The sequence below is a fragment of the Peromyscus maniculatus genome, chromosome 14, assembly GCF_049852395.1.
Source record: "Peromyscus maniculatus bairdii isolate BWxNUB_F1_BW_parent chromosome 14, HU_Pman_BW_mat_3.1, whole genome shotgun sequence".
Lineage (NCBI taxonomy): Eukaryota > Metazoa > Chordata > Mammalia > Rodentia > Cricetidae > Peromyscus > Peromyscus maniculatus.
The window spans coordinates 74,588,798-74,610,790 of record NC_134865.1 but is presented as its reverse complement, the minus strand read 5'-3'; the positions used below and the strand labels follow the sequence as shown (position 1 = coordinate 74,610,790).

The following is a 21,993-nucleotide window of genomic DNA, read 5'->3' as shown; positions in this document are numbered from 1 at the left end:
CACACGAATTCATAAAGCTATCCAGTGAAGGTTTGTTTAGAAATCACATATTCACACTATAAATACACTGGACAGCCTGCTATACAGGCTGGTCATCCCAACAGGCAGGAGGAATACAGAAGAAAACCCAGCTACATTTAGAAAAACCTCCGGGCAAAATTTGTGATCTTTAAGTCCGTGAGGTAAAACTGAGTCATGAAATAAGAACTATGTAAGGATATAACTGGGGTGGTTAGATGTTTAGAAGACAGTGAATGATGCCCGCTGGAAAGAATCTTCCAGAATAAAGACTGAGGCTATCGACAACAGCAGCAGCTGCTTTCTTCCCAGCAACAGCTGGGCGTGGTGAAGCCGTGGGGACTTCTCCATGCAGCTCATCAAGTCTTCAAGCCAATCTCAAGATACAGCATAGCACCGTGAAGCAGTTCAAGGGTGCTACCTGGAGGACATAGATGTGGTATGTGACTTTGGCCAAGGCCTAGGGTGCTCTTCACACAAGCCTACCTCCAAGAGCTGACCGAGGGCAGCAATTGAGCTCAGCTCATTGAAGTCCATGAGTGATGTGGCTAAGGTCCGTAAAAAAGTCCCATCTGTAAAGCAAACAGTCAGAGTCAGTGGCGTTTTCGGGGCCTTGCAGGGTCTAGGTCCTCAGGGGAGTGAGTTACCTTTGATGGCACTCTGGAACAGCTGGGGGAAGATGCCATTGGGGGCCAGTTGATGGAAGATGCAGCGGAGGAACTGCTTGGCCACACCTGCCGCATTGCCTGGAACCATCATGCTGCATTGGAACACAGAGGAGAGAGAGACACAAGCTGTGGGCCAACGAGCATGGCTGTGGAGTGACTTAGAGTTCAGGCTTTGAACACCACAATTTTACGCGATTTCTCACCATTTCCCTCAGTGAGATGAAATTACCCATTGTCAAACCTAGTACTTCATAACAATTTTTTAGACAGCTCCATGAAGTGGCAAAGTGAAAGCAGAATTATTCCAGGTCTCCCAAAGGACAGCTGAGTATTCCAAAGCCAGTGACTTGCGAAGGTCACGTGTCGAGAAGTGGGCAAGCATTATCAGCAAGGTCACACTAAGGAAGTGTAATTGACCAAGAGAGAGAGAGTGGCCCTGAGGGAAACACAGTGAGGGCTTCTTCACTTCTTTTAGGAGCTCTGGGATGTGTTCTTGGAGCATCTGAGCTAGTACTTGGGGTAAAGACTGGCTTAGGCAAGGCTTCCCCTCCCTACTACACACTCCCAAGTGACAAAAGGGAGCCAAGAGTTTTATGTGGCTCTGCCTTCTAGACAAAGGCACCAGAGAACATAGTTCTTGAGGTAGTTGGGCATGGTGGGGGGGGGGAATAGGCTGCCAGAAGGAAGAAATCAAAGATTACAACTGGGTAAAGAGCAAGAAGTTCTCCTAATCTATCCGCTATGACCTCATGATGCCAAGTCACCCGGAAATGTCAGTTCAAAGGTTTATACCAAAAATGGTCTTCCGGGGAAACAAAACCCCAAACTTATAACTAACTTAAGAAAACAGAACAAGGGAACCTTTCATTGTTTCATGAGGCTCCCATATCCCTAAAACTGACATCAGAGAAAGCTGTTATCTAAGTAAATAAATAAAAACAAAGAGGGAACAGAGAGAGAAAATGCAGACCAGTATTCCTCTGGGCACCGAAGCTAAATGTAGATTACAAGGATAATATATCATGACCCAGTAGGGCTTATCCATAGAATATCAGAAAAATTTCACAATCAATGTAGTGGCTGGGGAGAAGGCAGGGAAGAAAACCAGAGTTCAAATCTTCCACATGGGCACAATGCTGCCTATAACTCCAGCCTCAGAAGATGGAGATGGCGGAATCCCCCACGTGAGCAAGCTTTCGCTCCAGACTAGTTGCATCAGCAAGTTCTGGGGCTTGATGGAGAGACCCTGCCTCAAAGAATAAGTGAAAAAATGACCACAGAAAATTCCTGATGTCATCTTTGGGCCTCTACATGCCAATGCACACACAGCTGCACACATGTATACCACACACATGTACACACATACTATACACATAGAGATACAATACATTAAAATAAAGAAAAAACACACAATTTTAAAAAACTAACATATTGGAAATAGAAAGAAACATCCTCAATTTTTAAAAAATGTGTCTGTGAAAAAAACCATGGCTAATATATAACCAGAACGAGATGCCGAAGGCAGGAAACAGCAAGAATGGCCAGTCCTACATCTCTTCCTGTGCAGGTGGGTCCACCTACTATGATAAAATAGCAAAAAGACAAAAATCAGAGAGGAAGTAGTAAAACTCATCGTTTGCAGATGCTATGATGTTTTGCCAAACAAAATAATAATAATAAAAAAAAAACCCTAAGGAGTCTACCAAGGAACTTCTAAAGCTTGTGTATGAATTCAGCTAGGACACAACAGTAATCTAGAAAAACCAATTTATCTACCAGGAAAATTTTGAAAATTATTTTCATCAAAGTTCAATTGACATTGAAATTAAAAGGCATAAAATTCGTAGGGATAAACTTAACACAATGTAACTAAAGACTTACAAGACCACTACTAAACACTGCTTGAGGACTGGCTTGATAGCTCAGCCAGGACAGCATTTGCCTTACAAGGTCAAGGATCTAAACTTAAACCCGAGTGTCCTGGAAACTAGAAAAGGTGTGGTAGTGTGCACTAGGAATCCCTGCATTGGGGAGGTGAAGACAGGGGATCACAGGGGATCACTGACCCGTCTAGCCTAACTGGTAAGCTCTAGACCAATAAGAGACCCTGTCTCAAAGGAGGTGGACGGTATTCCTAAGGATGACACCCAAGGTTACTCCACGCCTCCACACACATGGCATGCACCCATGCATATATTTCAAAAACATGGCTGAGAGAAATTTAAAACATAATGAAATGGAGATATATGTCATGTTCATTATTTGGACAACCCAGTATTTTTCTATGAGTAATTCCCAAATTGATGTACACTTTCAATTTCAGTAAGCATTTTGTCTAAACAAGGCAAAGCTTTGGTGTGGTTTGGTGTAGGTGTGTTGTGTTGTGATGTGGTGTAGGTGTGGTGTGGTGTGATATGGTGTAGGTGTGGTGTAGGGGTGGTGTGGTGTGGTGTAGGTATGGTGTGTTGTGATGTGCTGTAGGTGTGGTATGGTATGATGTGGTGTAGGTGTGGTATGGTGTGGGTGTGGTATGGTGTAGGTGTGGTGTGGTGTAGGTGTGTTGTGTTGTGGTATGGTGTAGGTGTGGTGTGATGTGGTGTGGTGTGGGTGTGGTGTGGTATGGTGTGGGTGTGGTGTGGTGTAGTGTAGGTGTGGTGTGGTGTGGTGTAGGTGTGGTGTGGTATGGTGTGATATGGTGTAGGTGTGGTGTGGTGTGGTGTAGGTGTGGTGTGGTATGGTGTAGGTGTGGTGTGGGTGTGGTGTGGTGTGGTGTGGTATGGTATAGGTGTGGTGTGGTGTGGTGTAGGTGTGGTGTGGTATAGGTGTGGTATAGGTGTGGTGTGGTATAGGTGTGGTGTGGTGTGGTTTAGGCGTGGTGTGGTGTAGGTGTGGTGTGATGTGGTGTGGTGTGGTATGGTGTGGGTGTGGTGTGGTGTAGGTATGGTGTGGTATGGTGTAGGTGGGGTGTGGTGTGATATGGTGTGGGTGTGGTGTGGTGTAGGTGTGGTGTGGTGTGGTTTAGGTGTGGTGTGGTGTGGTATGGTGTGGTGTGGTGTGGTGTGGTGTAGGTGTGGTGTGATGTGGTGTGGTGTGGTGTGGTATGGTGTGGGTGTGGTGTGGTGTAGGTGTGGTGTGATGTGGTGTGGTGTGGTATGGTGTGGGTGTGGTGTGGTGTAGGTATGGGGTGGTATTGACACCTAATATCTCAGCACTAGGGAGACAGAGGAATCCATCCAGGGCTCACAGCAAGACACTGTCCTGAAAAGCCAAGATAGAAAAAGAAAAAAAAAAAAAAAAAAAGAAAGAAACTAATTTGGAAATTTTTTAAAAATCTAGATATCTAAACAAATCTTTTTTAAAAAGACACTAAGGAAAAGGACCCCTGCTACCTGATGCCACGATTCACTCCTATAATCCAGAATTGTGGCACTATATCATTGGTTCTCAACATGTGGGTCACGACCCCTTTGGGAGTCAAATATCAGATATTTACACTACAATTCATAACAGTAGCAAAATTACAGTAGTTATGAAGTAGCAATGAAATAACTCTATGGTTGGGGGTCACCACAACATGAGGCACTGTATTACAGGGTTGCAGTGTTAGGAAGGTTGAGAAGCACTGAGTTAGATTGAGGATTGGCATAAAGACTAAAGGAACCGAGTGGGAGTCCAGACAGCTAGCATCTGTGGTCCTTGGAGTTTACCGAAATGGGCCAATGAGGAGAGGAGTCTTTAAAACAAGAGGTGTGCTGACATAGCTGGGCATTTGACGGGAATAAAAAGAATGTCCTGACTGCAACCCAACACTGTCTGTAAAAATTCGCTGTGATGGATCACACTAAGTCCTAAATCTAAATGCTGAAGTCATGAAGTGCCCGGGAGAAAACAGCAGAGAACATGCATGAGTTGGAAGTAGACATGTTTTCTTAGCTAAACAATAAAAATTCATAACCACACACACTTTGAAGCTTGGATAAATTAGACTTCATCGAACTTAAAAACTTGTCAGCAAATTATAGCATCAAGAAAATGAATGAGTAAGCCCAGCATGGGTAAAGATATTCTTTTTTTTTTTTTTTTTTTTTTTTTTTTTTTTTTTTTTTGGTTTTTCGAGACAGGGTTTCTCTGTGTAGCTTTGCACCTTTCCTGGGACTCACTTGGTAGCCCAGGCTGGCCTCGAACTCACAGAGATCCGCCTGGCTCTGCCTCCCGAGTGCTGGGATTAAAGGCGTGCGCCACCACCGCCCGGCTGGTAAAGATATTCTTAAAACATATTTATACAAAGAAGTCCTACAACTACAGAATTAAAAGAAAACAGCATGATTAAAAAGATGTAAAAGATTATTTAAATAGACACTTCAGGAAGGAATATATAAAATAGTCGATGGACACTTGAAACAATGTCAAAAAGAAGATGCAAATTCAAACTACAAAGAGATAGCCACCACAAATCCACTCCGTCTCTACAGTTAAAAATACCAACAATGTCAAAATCTGGCAAGGATGTGGGACAGCCTGAAGTCTCACAGACGGTAAGAATATAAAATAATATAGCATCTTACACAAGAGAAGTAGCATAACCCTCATTTAATATTTACTTATGTGTCTATGTGTGAGTATGAGCACAAGTGTTCAGATGCCCTCAGAGCTCAGAAGCCAACTGGAGTTACAGGCAGTTGTGAGCTGACTGACATGGGAGCTGAGAAACAAAGGCAGGTCCTCTGGAAGAGCAGCAAGTGCCCTAACTGATGAGCCATCTCTCCAGCCCATAGCACAACCATTTTTATACAACGTATATATATTTACGTAAGAGAAATTCTGATTTCTTATCTTAGAAAAATCAAACGTGCATGTATCGTGTGACCCAACAATTCCATTTCCAAGGGAAATGAAGTATTTACAAATAACCTTGTATAAGAATGTTCACAACAGCAAAGGAATCACACCAAACTGGAAATAATCCAGATACCCTTTAATAGAAACCTGAATAAACCATGTGATCCGTGGTCAGCTTTGACAAAGGAACAGATTAAGAGACAAGCAAGCAACAGCATGAACAAACCTCAAAGCATGGTTACCTGCAGAAGCCAGACACAAAAGACCACAGGCCACACAATTCCACTCATGCAAAACTCTACAGCAGGCAAAAATGAACCTACGCTGGAAGAAAACAGTGTTTCCTTCCATGCATGGAGGGCAGCTGGAATGGTGCAAGATGGACCTTTCAGGAGTCATGGTTAAGTTCTGTGTCTTGACAGGGCCTCAGGTATGCAGGTAAAGCCACCTGTCAACACTCAGTGGATAAGTATTTAGGGTTTGTGTATTTTCTTACGTAATTTTCACAAAAGAAAAGCCACACTAAAGTACTATATGGTGTCTGTCAACAAGAATGCATTATACACTCGAACCCTGCTAAGACAGAGGGTCTCCAGTGTTTTAAGGCAAAGCATGCTGGCCCTCCCTTTTGTACCCTGAACGTTCAGTAAAAGCTAAACCCCTTGCAGTGACCTCCCTGGCGCTACCTGGCCTGGGTGCCTCCATCTTTTCCATTTCATTTTCCGCCATGCTTTCCGTGTTCACTGAAGCCACATTGGTCTGTCTCCAAATTTACCACCCTCTTTCCCCACTGAAAGCCCTTATCCTGTGCCCTGTGCCTGGGGTAGTCTCTCCATAAACTGCTGTGTAGACCACTCTCCCCACCTAGATTTTGTTTAAATAGCACTTCTTCCAAGAGGCTGCCCTTGGCCATTATGTCTACAGCACTACTTCTGGGCCTCCTCTATCACCTGGAATTAATTAATGTTCACAACACATTGCAGTAAGTGATATTCAATCGCACTGTCAATTTCTTACTGGCTAATTGCTTATTTTCTGCTTCTTCGACTTCAGTGTAAGTTCCATGGAAACCAGGATTTGACATTTAACCACTCTGGCCAGCGTTGGGCACTAACTCCGTAGATAGTCATTGAAGGGTCTCTAACCGTGCAAGGCAGAGAGGAGACAGGAAGGTCCCCTGAACTCACTGGCTAGCCATGTTAGCCAGCTGGTGAGTGCCGGGTTCAATGAGAGACCCTGTCTCAAAAGATAAGGTGGAGCGGAACATGTTGAGGAAGACACTTAATATTGACCTCTGACCTCCACACTCACCGCACATACATGCACACCACGTGAAGAATCAACATTATGTGAGTCTATGTTCTTCACAGCACGTAGCACAGTTACTACACATTTTTGCGACTGTTCATTCACGTTTGCTGCCTTGGTGAGAATGAACCCACCAAGGCTAGGGATCGTGCCAGTTGTCGCCTTTATGGGCTGAGGCAGGGCTGGGGTGCAGCTCTGCAGAAGAGCATTTTCCCAGAATGCTTGAGGCCCTCAGTTAGGTTCCCAAGATAACACACAACAAAAACTAAAAACAACAACAAACCACTTAACTAGTGCGAGTTGGGCTTAAAAGTACTTGTTGACTAAAATGAGTGAATGCGTAAATGCACAAATCCCATCAGAAACCAGGGAAGTGACAGTGGACTAGCGGCTTCTTGGAGAGCACCTGTCTGTGGCCAGTGTCAGAGCCATGTGGGCATGCACAGAGAGAAAGAGAAATGAGACCCACTCGAAGTTCTTACCTTTCCGCTTGATTAGAAAAGGTAGTGCTGGATGCGAGCCTAGGAAATAAAGTAAACAGTCACACAGTATCTTAGCTTTCCCCGGTAAAATGCATTAGCGGTGAGCTAGGGCTGTGGTTCAGGTTTGGCTGGTGAGAATACAGCTACTGGCAATTCCTTTAATGGGCATCAGAGGGCGCACTCCGCGGTCATGTCCAGGGTTACACTCAAACCCACTCTCCCAGACCTGTCTCCTGTGTCAGTCACAGATTCCCAAGGAAAGGCATACACGTAAGAGTTTACTGTCGCCCGCCCAACCTGAAAAAATGGCAGTTGTAGCGCAGATGGGCAGACATCAGAACCTGTCGTCTGGTGACCCCTGCATTAACTCAGTTTCATTTCTCTGTCACTGACCTTTGAAACCTGACTCCAAGTGAACCACACATTGAAAACAAAGCCCTCTACCACAACAGAACAGACAGCAGCGGCATCCTCAGCTTGCTGTTGAGTTGGAGTGGTGAGAAGGGAACACTGCCTTTTAGAGACAAAAACTATGAATTAAATACGCAAAACTGACCACATTTTGAAAACTATAGTGTGCCTCCTTGGCCATGGACGTATGCTCTCTCATGACAGAGAATGAACCAACTCAGTGGATTCAAAAGCACATCTTATAATCTGTAAGTTACTGAAGACGCCAGGAGAATGCTACAAACTATTTTAGTAGAACAACTGAAGGGACCAAGAGCTTCGGGGAGGGCTGGTGGCTCCAGCAACCACCATAGCAATATCGTCCCCAGCTGCCTTGGCTGAAGGTCTTATGCGAAAGATTTTACGATGGAGAAAGAAACGTTGGCAATCCAACTAAACAATAATCAAGGGTGTGGGAGGTTAAAGGATTCCCCTGCAGACCAGAGGGCTGAAGCTTGAAGGGATCTAAGCTGACGGCTCTATATGAGATGGGAAACATTTGAGGGAGAGACGCACAGGCTGTCTGTGTTGAGCTTACGGACGCCTAGAACATCCAGAGGATGCTCTGTGTAGTGGTCCCTGGCAGCATTGCTAAAGCCACATTATCTCACCTTGCGCTCTTCACAGTGGAACTGGGACATGTAAAGAAAGCTGCATAGATGATTCCAGAATCTGCTTTCTTGGCAGCTTGATGGTCAAGATTAGGCTATCAAGAGTCACGCCAATTTGCACTAAATGTTTTTCAGTCTCTTGCTAGTCTACCCAAAGGAGCTAGATAGTCAAGTGTACGGATGTAGGTATTTAAGTGTCTGCCTATGGAAGTATGTGAATGTGTGTGCTACTGTTTTTCCATGTTTTTCTTCAAAACACGTTTCCACCCTAACAGTTGGTAGTAATCGGACACGGATTATATATACTTTAATATTAAACCTCACAGTCTCCTCTCTGTGTCCTCTGTGGCCTAGACCAGCTGTGCCAAGATGGCAGCAGAGCAGAACCACAACTCTGCCTGCTCTAAAACTACAGAGTGGTGACAGTAGGGACTGTGGTCATGCCTTAATCAAAACCGTCAAGCCCACAGGGTAGAGACAGAGGAGGACACAGCATTCATTCTCTAACTACCAAGACTGAGTTCAAATCAACGGCTTGGATGAAGCCGTCTTTTCCTTATCTCTTCCAGTTCCCATATTCATCACTTACTTCTTACAATGGCTTTTGGATTTTGGTTACACTTAACTTTATGCAGTCTCTAACTCTGTAACTCTAAAAATACTCCAAAATCATCAGGGAGAGCTGGCTGGGGAGATGGCTCAGTGGGTAAGAGCACTTGGGCAAGCGTGAGGACCTGAGTTCAAATCCCCAGCACTCATGTAAAAAAGTTAGGAATGCTTGTATATGCCTGGAAGCCAACACTGGGAAGTGGAGACACTTGGGATTTGGGAGCTCGTTGCCAGTCAGCCTAGCATAATCAGCAAGCTTCTAGTTCAAGGAGAGACCCTGTCTCAAGGGAATAAGGAGGAGAGTGATAAGCAAGACATCCGAAGTCCTCTGGCTTCTGCATATGCAAATAGGTGTGGCCACACACTCACACATACCATACACACACATACTACACCATACTACACTTACAACACACCACATACATACCATACACACATACCACACCATACTATACTCACATGTACCACACACATACCATACACACACCACACCATATTACACTCACACACACCACACACATACCATACACACACCACACCATATTACACTCACACACACCACACACATACCATACACACACCACACCATATTACACTCACACACATCACACACATACCATATACACCTACACCATACCATCCTACATTCACATGCACCACTCCATACTATACACATATACACCACACCATCCTACACTCCCATGTACCACTCCATACTATGCTCACATGTACTACACACATACTATACACATATACACCACACCATCCTACACTCCCATGCACCACTCCATACTATGCTCACATGCACCACACACATATTATACACACACATACCACACTCACACACACCACACACATACATTACATACATATGCTATACCACACCACACTCACATGCACCACACATATATCATACATATACATACCACACCATATTATACATATGAATTGGGGTGGGGAGCAAATAACAGGATTATATATTTTTGTGATCAAGTTTTTAATGTTTTCCTGTTTAACTCGACAATAGAATTACTACTGCTGTGTATGTGTGTGAGTGTACATGTTGTACATGTGTATGTGCCCATACATGCAGACGGTGTACAGAAGCCAGAGGAGGTTGTCAGTGTTCTGTATTCTTCTCTGTCTTCTTTCCTGGAGACAGGGTCCCTTGCTAAACCTGGAGCTCAGCTGGCCAGGAAATTCCAGTGTTCCTCATACCTCAGCCCCCAGCAGCACTGGGGCTACAAATGCTCACCCGTGCATGCCTGGCTTATCATGTGGGTGCTGGGAGTTTGAACTCGGGCACACACACTTGCAGAGCAAGCGTCTTACCCACTGAGCCATCTCCACAGCCCGTTCTTACTCTTTTTTAAAATTAAGTTTAGCGGCATTGAGGCTCCTTCTCAGGTGGTGTGCTGGCACAAGCCCATAAGCCTAGCACTTCAGAGGTAGGAGGATTGTTGGTTGAGGCAGCCTAGGACACAGAAGTTTTACTTAAACACAGATAAACGTGCACGTGAGCCATCTACTTGTTCTTCTTCATACAGCTTGGCAATATTTGGTGGCTCTGACGGCCAGCTGGGCCGCTGTTTCCGTGACGGTTTGGGGTTCCTGGAGGAAACCCTGTTAGAGGCCAGCCTAGGCTACATAGTGAAACCCTATATCAAAACCAAAACAAAAGATTAAAAAAAAAAAAAAAAAAAAAAAACAAGGCCACGAACTAAAAAGATTGTCTTTCGCTCCCTGAAATCCCAAGTGTCTGCAGGTTCTTCCTCCTCCAAACCAAGGCGCTTGCCTAAGCCCTGTCTTGTGTGGCCACCCAACGATTTCACACAAAACTGTTCCTTTCAACAACCAAGCTATAGCCAAGCATGGTGGCACAAACCTATAATCCCAGTAACTAGGGAGGCTGAGGCTGGGGAATCACAAGGTCAAAGCCACTGGCGCTTACAACATAGCAAGTTTAAGGTCAGCCTGGACTGCACAGCAAGACCCTGTCTAAAAAAAAAACAAAAGGAAACAAACAAAAAGATCCACGGATTACCTGAACATAGGATCTAGGTCTTTTTTTTTGTAATATTTTTAATCTTTAATTTTATGTTATGTATATGGATGTCTGTTCACTGTGTGTATGCAGCACCCTCAGAGGCCAGGCATCAGATCCCCTGGACCTAGAGTTAGCAGACAGTTGTGAGCAGCCGTGTGGGTGCTGAGAATTGAACCTGGTCCTCTGGGAGAGCAGCCATCTTTCCAGCCCCAGGAGTGAAGTCTTAATGCTGATGGTCCAAGGCACCTAGCACTGTGCTGGCAGAGGTCAGAAACTTAGCAAGTTCACCTGAGTCTAACTCAGTCTCTGTGAGCTGCATAGTTATTACTGAACTGGAATTTAGTCATGGGCACAAAACACATTCCCTTCTAATGTCTATACATAAAGGGAATTGCCTTCATATTAACCCTCAGATGGAAGGTTCTGTTCCCACAACATGTGCACACTTTCCTTTATCTGAGTCAGAACTGTGAAGATGAAGTGTGACACACAATGATGCCCTGAACTGAACAGTTAAGAGAGGCTCCCTTGAGATCACACAAGAAGTGTCAGATCACCACAAAACAGGAGAAGAGAGAGAACAGTATTATCGTTATAATGGTTAATACAAAGCCTACTTTGGACGGACCGCCCAACACTGTCACACATATTAGCTCATGCAGCACTAGGGAGCAACAGTCAGACTCTGACCTTGACTCATGACCCGGTACAGCTGAGAAATGAAATCAAAAGATGCTTCCGTCCATTTAAAAAATAAAAAACTAGTCTGAATTGATGCCACAGGTACCAGGCATCTCCCAGGTGACTGTAGTTCACTTTCAAACTGATGGCCCCGATGTCAAGATCTGCTTAGCGGATAAAATAGAGGCTAACATTCACCTTCCCACAGACTGCATGATATCAAGCAACAGAGGGGCCGCCAAGTCCGGGCTCAGATGAATGAAAGTGGAGAGGACCACGATGGCCAACCCCAAGGTTTCTTCATCGTATTCTTCGAGAACGGCCCCACAGTCATGGCATCTGCAAAGGAAAACAGAGGGCAGACATGTTAGAAAGCCACCGTGGTTTCAAGGCAATGCACAAACACAGCCATTTGCCAGAAGTCTTGGGAGACTCCAGTGCCACTGTCACCATAAGATGGGGAAGAGACTGGGTGGCGGGGATCATGGCCCTTTCTTTACCGTTCAGTCCACAAGCTTCCGGCCCCATAGGAGTTTCTGCTCCTTTAGAAAGAGCTTTGGCTAGACTAACAGAAAATGATAACTTAAAATGGGGCCGGGGCGTTATGACACAAAATGGAGAAATTATACCAAAGCTCTGGGGACATTTCTAGGTAGTTGTACGAGCCAGACACATCTGCTTCTCAAGTATGTGAGAAGAACTGCGCTGGCTAGTTTTTATATCAACTTGATACAAGCCAGGGTTATCTGGGAAGAAGGGATCTTAGCTGAGAAAATGCATCTATGGGCTCAGTCTGTAGGCAAGTCTGTGGGGCATTTTCTTGACTGATGATGGACATGGGAGGGCCCAGGTCACTGTGGGTGGTGCCACCCCTGGGCAGGTGGTCTAGGGGTGTATAAAAAAGGAAGCTGAGACAGTGATGGGGGACAAGCCAGTCAGCAGCATCCCTCCATGGCCCCTGCATCAGTTCCTGCCTCCAGCTTCCTGCCTCCAGCTTCCTGCCTTGATGTTCCTAACTGGCGGACTGCAAGTTGTAAAATAACTTTGTTTGGGGTCATAGTGTTTAATCACAGCAGTAGAAACCCTAAGGCAGCCTTCACCTCACTTCTGGCTGCACAATGAGCAACACCATGTGGATATTTGCACCATCCTTTCTACCTCGATTTCCTTTATCAGACTGTGACCCCCCTTTATCCAGGAGCCTGTCTAGTCCCTGGGGTCTGTGCGGGTCTGAAAATCCCCAAGCCTCATTTTATTTTATCATACACACTAAACAACTATTGGTGTGCCAGGCAAGACATAGGGTACTTAGGGCACAAAATACAGAAGAAATTGTTCTCATCCCAGGGAACTCACAGTCTATTTTATAACATGTACCTGTACTAAGTAGACAAAGAGATAAAATACAGTGTGACAAGTGTTGGGCTGGAGATGGCCCAGAGGCTCTGGGAAACTGGAGAAGGGTGTGACTAATCCTTTCCCTCATAACCAGGGGAACTTTGCCTTCTGCTAGATGTTAAGTGTGCAATCCGAAGACAAACACCAAGAAAGAACACATCGGGAATGCTCTGGAAACAGAGAAGGGGCTGAAGCAAGAGGAGTCGGGACATTCACACACTAGAATGCCTTCGAGCCAAACATGTGGGCTTAATCCTAGAAGAACTCAGGGCTATCGGCAACTGACAGTCCGGGAGGTGATGAGCCAGTTTGAGATGCAGAGAGTAGATTGTACTTCCAGGATGGAAGGAGAATGAAGGCAGGCAGTGGTGGCACACGCCTTTAATCCCAGCACTCTGGAGGCAGAGGCAGGCGGATCTCCTCTGAGATCCAGGCCAGCCAGGGCTACACAGAGAAACCCAATCTAGACATCCCATCCCATGCCCCCCACACCGCAAAAAAAAAAAAAAAAAAAAAAAAAAAAAAAAAAAAAAAAAAAAAAATGGAGTCTCTCTTTGTTCCCAGTGTAACAATTGGACATTTCCAGGCTGAAGATTTTATGAGTGTTAAATTATTTTTAGGGGTAAGTGGGATTATCTAATTCTATCCAAATTAAAAGGGGGGGCGCTGCCAAAGTATAAACAAAACACTACTCATAGTGAGTGCATTTCTAAACCTCAATTGTGTACAACACAGCTTCAGCCCTTTGAAAAATAAAGTGTGACTGAAAAGCAAAGTGCACTTCCTCACCTGGGGACCAGACTCTAACTCTATAACCAAAGCACAAGAAAAAGCAAGCAAACAAACAAACAAAAACCAGGGAGCTTACTTGTCCGTCATCACTGTTGGCTGCTCATCCGTGAACTCTTCGGGCGCGGGCACGAACATACTGGCTATGCTGGGTGCTGACAGCAGACTGGATTTAGTGGCACCTGGACAAGCAGCAGAGAGACAACCGTGAACTCAGCTTCTGGAGCCAGGACAGTCTCCACTCGGCATTCATTAACTCTCCGAAGACCACATTCATGAGATCACAGACATCCCACCCGGGGCAGGACAAAGACCTGAGAGGGAACTAAGACCAAGGAAGAACTGGATGCCCTACCTCTCTCTTGCTTCATGACTTTAAAAAACCAGAAAGTTCAGCTGGGCCAGCGGGGCCTAAGATAAAGATGGACTTCCTAGCATGAAATGAACAATATGATATTTCTAGTGCACAAGTGCATATCATCATTAAAGCGGTGCTTCCATGAGAAGGCAGTGAGACCCCAAACTTTATACACTTCAACAAGAGGGGAGGTGGTGAGACCCCAAACTTCACACACATGATCAAAGGGGACGCTGGGGTTAGAAAACTAGTTCAGTGTTCTGTTTTGGAAATTATTATCGTAAACACTAGAGAGAAAGGACTTTATTGTCAACTGAAGTATCTGTGAGTGCAGTATTAGCTATTTCACTTGATGGCTTGTTCTCCTTCGCTCAGTCAATACAACAGTTTCAAAACTTTGAGGTTAGATCCTTTCAAGGAAATCTGAGGCCAGGATCTTAGCAACCAGCACCAATAGACAGTGAATGTGAGGACTGGAAAGATGGTTCAGCAGTTAAGGGAGCCTTCTGCTCTCCCAGAGGACTCAAGTCTGGTTCCCAGTATCCACATCAAGACAGCTTACACCTGCCTGAGACTCCAGCTCCAGGAGACCTGACAGGTTCTTCTGGCCTCCATGGGTACCTGCATGCATGTGAGTGTACACACACACACACACACACACACACACACACACACACACACACACACACTGTAAATCTCAAAACATAATGTGGAGAGTCAGGAGGGTGCCCTCCATTAAGAAAGACACCAGTGCAGGGCAGATCCCCTGGAACTGTGTAAACGAGGCCTCTAACATGACTCCCAGAGTGACAACATGAAATATTAGCATGCTCTGCAAAGTAGCAACCGTTAATCTGAGTTCTTCAAGCACACACAAAAAAAATCATAATAAAATAATGATTATTAGCCAGGCGGTGGTGGCACACGCCTTTAATCCCAGCACTTGGGAGGCAGAGCCAGGCGAATCTCTGTGAGTTCGAGGCCAGCCTGGGCTACCAAGTGAGTTCCAGGAAAGGTGCAAAGCTACACAGAGAAACCCTGTCTCAAAAAAACAAAAAAAAATGATTATTAAAAAATCCATTTCTTATCATGAAACACATAACTTGGTCCTGAAAAAAAAAATGTGTGATTTCTCCTCAGAAAGAATAACAACTGAAAGAATGGTCACTAAAGACATGAGTATACAAGTCTTAGACGCCTAGCCTGGAGGGTGATGCTGCCATCTGAGGGGGAAATGGTGTTGAAGTTCTCGCTAACACGCTATAGACCACCTCCCCGGGTAAAGTTTCCAAAGCGTATTTCTGAGAAGCAAAGATTTGCAAACACAAGTACCAACTATCTAAAAATATCTTCACCTTCTGAAGATCCCAGTTGGGAATACAAACCTTGCTACCATACCTGTCGGCTGTTTCTGAGCTAGCATTCCTTCCCAGGGATATCTAAGTTTACCGTTAACAAAGAATGTAAAAATGCTGCACAGTGTCAAAGACATCAGCAAATCGATAGTAGAGTCGGCAAAAGCACAAGTCTATAAACAATTCTCCACGTCTCACGGTCACTGATAGGAATACTAGCCAAAGGTGAAAATGACTATGCCAGAGCAGAAAAAAAATCAGTCCAAAAATATCTGGTAATGTGCCCACAATCTCACTACAAACAACTCCAAGATTACAAGATTGTCAAGATTACAACCCAAGGAACAAGAAGGGCTCTGGCGTTTCTGTGGCTTCCCAACAAGCATTACCTAAGGGGAGGTGTTTTGACAGTAGCCCCATGAAGTTGTTTTTCTCTAATGACAACACAGAAAGTATGTTGCAGTATTTATGGCAGCCATCTATCAAAGCAAATAGGTTAGGTGCCTGGGCACAGGTTCTTATAGGACATCGTTAGCTGAACAATGGATTGCTAAATCCTGCTGTCGAAGTGGAACCAGGGAGTAATGTATGAGAAGGTGAGAAATATGAAAAAAGAAAGCCACAAACCTCAGCAACTTTTCCTTGTAAGTGATCCACAACTAAGTCGGTGGTATTAAACTCAGCCTCTGTTTCTGTCCTCCACTTACTGGCAATAACTCTGAGCCCACCATCACTGTTAACCTGCCAGAACATCCAGAATGCCGCTGTACAGAGCCATAACAGAGAGCTCTCAGAAACTTGAACACAGAGGGGACCATCTCCAAAGCCCAACTTCAAAGCTGGAGATGCTGGTAAACGTCTCTTTTGGGATCTCAGAGACGGGAGAGGCTCTGAGGATGCACTTGTCTCAAAGCACACATCAGCTGCGCAGCTGCACCCACGGACTGACTGTCCCACATGCACTGGGAGATAGGCTGTAAAATTCTGCATCACCTTGAGGCTTCCACCTTTACCTCACCGTGGTTTTGATAGGTCACTTAGACGATGGAGCGTCACCCTGATGCTTTCACCTTTATTTCATGCTGGTTTTGATGGGCCACTTAGATCACAACCAAGCACCAAAGATTTGTTTCAACCACCCTGACTTATGAAAGCATTTCTTAGCCTCACAGACAAGTGTCTCCTCTCATCTGCTGGAGGGCCAGAGTGCTACTCATTGCCAAAGAAGTGTCCAGGAAGCTGGACACAAATATTTCCTCAGGCTTTAGAAAAACAGAAGAGTAGTTTAGCCTAGCAACATAGGTTTGCTTGATTCAAGAGACTACTTAGAAAACGTGGTCAGAATTACTTCTTTCTTTCTCTCTTTCTCTCTTCCTCTCTTTCTCTCTCTCTCTTTCTTTCTTTCTTTCTTTCTTTCTTTCTTTCTTTCTTTCTTTCTTTCTTTCTTTCGTAACCAATGATAGATTCATCAGCCTTCTGAATTTTAATAACAAAGGTAATAAATAACTAAATATGTAGTTAAATGCATGGGAAGAATTTGGAAAAGAAAACTTCCAATGATCTTAGTGCAAATGCATACTCATTTTGTTCCCACAACTAGAATAAAGTGTGTAGTTTAATACATAATTCAAGATAGCTGGAAAAGAAGCTGTTTGTCCATAGTCCCAACATTCTAGAAAAGATAAGGACAATCTGAACTCTGCTCAGGAAAAGAATATAGGGTGACATGGGAAACTGATGCATCTTGGGAGGAAGGCTGAAAAGTCCAGGGCTACCTGGTCTAGAAACAGCTTAGGGACATAAGAAATGGGCAGTTATTTTCAAATGTCCAAAGTGTGAGGTGAGAGATGCTAGAATTGTCTTGTGTGGCCCCAAGCTTTAGAAAGATACTCTATGGCAGGGCTTTTGTTGGACACATTCAAGGATGAACTGTCATGAATTCCCCAGTCCTGGAGATATTTTACAGGTTGGGAATATGTGGAGCTGTTGAAGAAGAGGTTTTGCACCTGCTGTGTGGATCTGTGAGGGACACACGGTCCTTCAGTTCTACAATCTGAGACCTGGGACTCAACCAACCTCTTGTTCTCAGCGGCTGTCCCTCCAGGTCAGGGTTTAGGCACATTGGCACATTACACTGGCGTTTCCCGGGCTGTACCTGTTCTGTGGATAAAGAGAGCATTTCAGTCTTCAGTGTGGTCAGTTTAATACCAGTCACAGCACAGTCATAGCACAGCCAATGCAGCAAACCTTCCCATGGGGCCATTTTTGTCATGGTTACTTTATTAAGACATAAAGGTGAAACCTGCAGGTAGGGTTAGTCACAGTTTTGTTACAAACCTGTCACTCAGTTAAATGAGCTGCGTCTGAAATGGTAGAGGATCTAAAACTATTTTTTTTTAAAGTTTCTAGTCCCACTCTGTTTCAAAAGAATGCAAATCCTGTGTCTCCTAATAGGAAATGAAGGGCCAGTGTCATGGCCATGAAAGAATGCTTTATGCAAATCAACAAATACATCAATGATACTCTGGAGTAATGGCTAGACAGTTCACATGGGAAACACATGGACCAGTTAGAGAAAATGATAGGGATTCGGCTGAGAGATGAAGAACAAGAACGGGGAGCAAGAATGGAGTGATGCTTAGGGCATGTTCATTCACACAGAAGATGTGGACAGTGGAGAGGAGGCAGGCTTTCTATGAACAGGCTGGTGCATGCTGAGGCGAATTTGTCATGACTCAATGTAAGCTGTCATTCTCAGTGTGTCTACATGACCATAGTTATTCCTGGTGGAAACTAGAGCATCACTGAATCAACGTGTGTGGTTCAAAGTGACATGTCACCTAACATGATACTCCACATTCACAGACTCCTCTGCTGGGATCAGGCAATAAGCATGAGAACACCAAAGCCAGGTGTAAGGTAGGCTCAATCACAGAAGGCTGAGGCAAAACGATCACTTGAGCCCAGATGTTCAAGACCAGCCTGGGTAACAAAGAAAGATCCTGTGTCCAAAACAAAACAAACAAAAACCTTGAGAATAATGAGTTAAAGCTTTTATTAAGGGACTCAGAGATAAGTGAGCAAAGTTGGGGAGTGGAAAATTAAAAAATAAGCCCCAGGGGTGTTCAGTGAGAGAAATCTAGACAACATGGAATCTTAAGTGTGAAGCCAAGAAGACGAGAATCATTAAGTCTGGCTGAAAAGTAAATTATATATATATATATGGCTAAATGGGTTATTTAGCTATATATATATATATATATATATATATATATAGCTATATGGCTAAATGGGTTATTTCTCATCATGAAGTGTTTCATAGCTTAAAGTTCAGATCAGAAATTGAGGTCAATTTACATTTTCATAACTCTACTTAATCAAATTAGATTATAATTGTAGTCAGAATCTACAATGGCTGAGGCTGCGCTACACACCAAGCTACAACAGCGTGTAGCCCAAGTCAGGGCCCCCAAGTCAACCTAAGCATTTTGTACCAAAGATCTAACTGAGCTGCGCTTCTCAGGTTCCATGGCTTCATCTCTGGAGATGGGGGCACAGTCCCCCACAGTACAGAGAAGGGAGCCGATGCTCAAACCAAATATATTCTTGGGGATGGCTGGCCAGTGTCTTTCCCACGTCTCTCGTGTCTATCGCCTCTTGGCTACTCATTACTCACTCCTGCATGCCACTAGATGAAACCACCAAGCCTTTGACATGTCAAATAATCTTCGAATTCCAGGAGTCTGAAGCTGTTACACACAAGCGTGAATGTGGTATATGGATCTCTTCTTGAAGAACAATGAAGATAAATGGGAGGACATACATACAATTTGAAAAACAGCCCAGGATTTTGGTTATGTGCACACCATGATTCTGCATCATAATGAAGAAATTAAAAATAATCTCACAGTTGGAGCCAGAAAATAATAACCAAAATACTAAAGGGCACTCCCACAGCATGTTGCAATAATCAGCCTTCATATTTTCATGGTGTATGCACACTTTAAGGTGCTTTTGTATTTATAATCTTGTGCCTCAAATGACCCATTTAATTTAAGAAGGAAAAACCAAGGCAAGACAGGTAGTTAAAAGAGGACCACTGCTGTACAGCGAGCTGAGAAGGCAGTGTACGTAGAAGATGTGATACGGTTCAGGAAATACAAAACAGTCATATTTAAAATGGATGTGCCACAGCAGTCAATTCTTACTGTACAACATGAAAGTGTGTGGCTGCAGCCTAGTGACCCTGCTGGCTAAAATACACAACTCATTCTCAGACTTGGAGACCACGCCATCACCAAGCTGACATCTGTTATTAAACTTCAGTACTTTATAATTTATGAATGAGGGTATTGATAATCTGGTGCCTTTAAAACTTTGTACCATGAAGTCATAGCTCCATCCCTCCTCCCCAGGCAGATAATCTGAGATCTGAAATCTGGATCTTACCGGAATAAAGAGTTGGGCATGCCTAAACGGGACCCGTCTAAACAGAGACGAGCCTAGATGGGGATCAGCCTAGACAGAGACCACAATGCTCTAGAGCACTTAGAAAATCTGAATATATGTTCATTACTTCCAGGCTATTGAAAAACTATTTTAACCAAAGAACACAAGAAGTGGACAGAGAAAGTGGTGTTAGCCAATCTGAGAGGCAAAGAAGAAGAAAAGGCTTGACCCGCCAGTGTCCCAGCTGCTGATGTTATGGGGGGCGCTAGACTGATGCGCCAGCTGTCGCTTCATTAGCTGGCTCATTGTCAGAACTCCCAGGGATCCCCTTTTCATCTGCCTATACTGAGCTATACGAAGGAAATTAGGAGATGATTACTGGGGGAGAATATATTTCCCATCAAACACACAGGCTCTATACATCCGCACAGATCTTAATTCAGTCTTCGTAAGCTATCTGTAATTTTTGCTAAATTATATGCTCCTAATCAAGTGAAAAAACTAAGCCTTCTGTCGTTTCCGGTGTCTCTGCGGTACAGGCAATAGCACTCCTTAGCGCTCATCTACCAACTATACATATTTACTCAATGAATGCAATATGCTTATTTGTGTGCTCTGCCACATTCTAAAAAGGATTCAAAACAAACAGTGCTACCTTGAATTGAATTGAAAGCTACTGAGGTAAGCCAAAACACTGATTTAAAAGTCTGCACTATTTCCAAGCTATTTGAGGCCCTGTCTACTATTTGGAAAATATGAATTAAATAGCACTCCACAAGTACGCTCTTTGTTTGACAAAACAATGGTGACATTTCTGTCCTACAATTCAGCCCTGATATGATTCTCAACAATGAAAAGCTATACGCTTTTCAAAACCAGAGACCATCCAAAGTACACTGCCAATTGTGTGCTAACTTTTCTCCTGTCCCCCTGTGAGACACTCCTTGCCTACACACCAACCCAGTGTGAGCACTCAGCCTCACCAAGATGTCTGTAGGCCTGACCCCAAGCACCCAGATGTTGACAACTTGGGTTCCCCCACCCAACTCACTTGAAAGGGCAAGTTCAGAAGCCAAAGTTGTTGAACTGCACACCCTAGAAAGGAACTGCAGAGACCAGAATGTCCACTGGCTAGCCCCTGGGCAACTCTGAATGATATGTATAGGTTTCACAGTCAACAATGAGACAGCAGCTACGTATGAAGTGAAATCATTTATAACATCGTTTCTGGTGTAGTCTGCATGCTGTTTGATTTATGGTGGTCATGGCATGTTTAGTTACAAAATAATCAACCAGCAACTTGAGCCAGAAAGGAATGGGGTGGGATTCGTGTGTCTTGGAGCCCATAATCACTAAATTTGTGGGAATAGTTAACCGACTGAATAATAAACGTCACTGATTTGTTTATTGATTAGTTAACAAGTTTACAAGTTTGCAACTGCTTGAAAAGTAAAGCTTCAAGAACAATTCAAAAGCAGAAATATTCTGTATTTGAATCAAGAGCCTTGCATGTGTAAAGCAAGCCACCTTCTGACTGAACTACATGCCAAGCTAAAACAGAAATCTTTTAAAGGATTTTAAAAAATTAAAAATAAGTGGCATCTTGCAGACTCAATCAAGTACAGATATAAAACCTCTAGTGTTGAGATGATTTCTCCAATTCTTCATTTTGGTTTGGTTTGCAGTGCTGGGGATGGGACCCAGACCCTCACACATGCTAGGCAAGGGCTCTGCCACTGAACTGCATTTCCAGTCTCTCAAATGATTCCAAAGACAGCAGAATTCCTGAGAGCAAAAACAGCAGTGGATGAGGTCCCTGGCATTATGCCTCCAAGAGCACACCACCGAATTCTATGATGATGCTTTTCATGACAAGAGCAGGGAAGATGGGGTGCTAAACTCACCCCCAAAAGGCTAGCTAGACTCAGTAA

The 21,993-nt window shown here is 44.1% G+C and overlaps 1 protein-coding gene across 4 annotated transcripts in view; it reads right to left on the bottom strand.

Annotated features, from left to right (window-relative positions):
* Positions 1-21,993, bottom strand: part of Unc79 (unc-79 subunit of NALCN channel complex) — a 243,576-nt gene that overhangs the window by 43,972 nt on the left and 177,611 nt on the right. For all 4 annotated transcript variants that reach the window (XM_076551291.1, XM_016009187.3, XM_076551293.1 and 1 more), the window contains 6 exons: positions 17,690-17,773; positions 13,980-14,082; positions 11,912-12,052; positions 7,316-7,354; positions 666-778; positions 505-590 (listed from right to left, as the gene is read on the bottom strand). In XM_076551291.1, the coding sequence (XP_076407406.1) occupies positions 505-590; positions 666-778; positions 7,316-7,354; positions 11,912-12,052; positions 13,980-14,082; positions 17,690-17,773 (566 nt within the window). The remainder of the gene's footprint in view (positions 1-504; positions 591-665; positions 779-7,315; positions 7,355-11,911; positions 12,053-13,979; positions 14,083-17,689; positions 17,774-21,993) is intronic.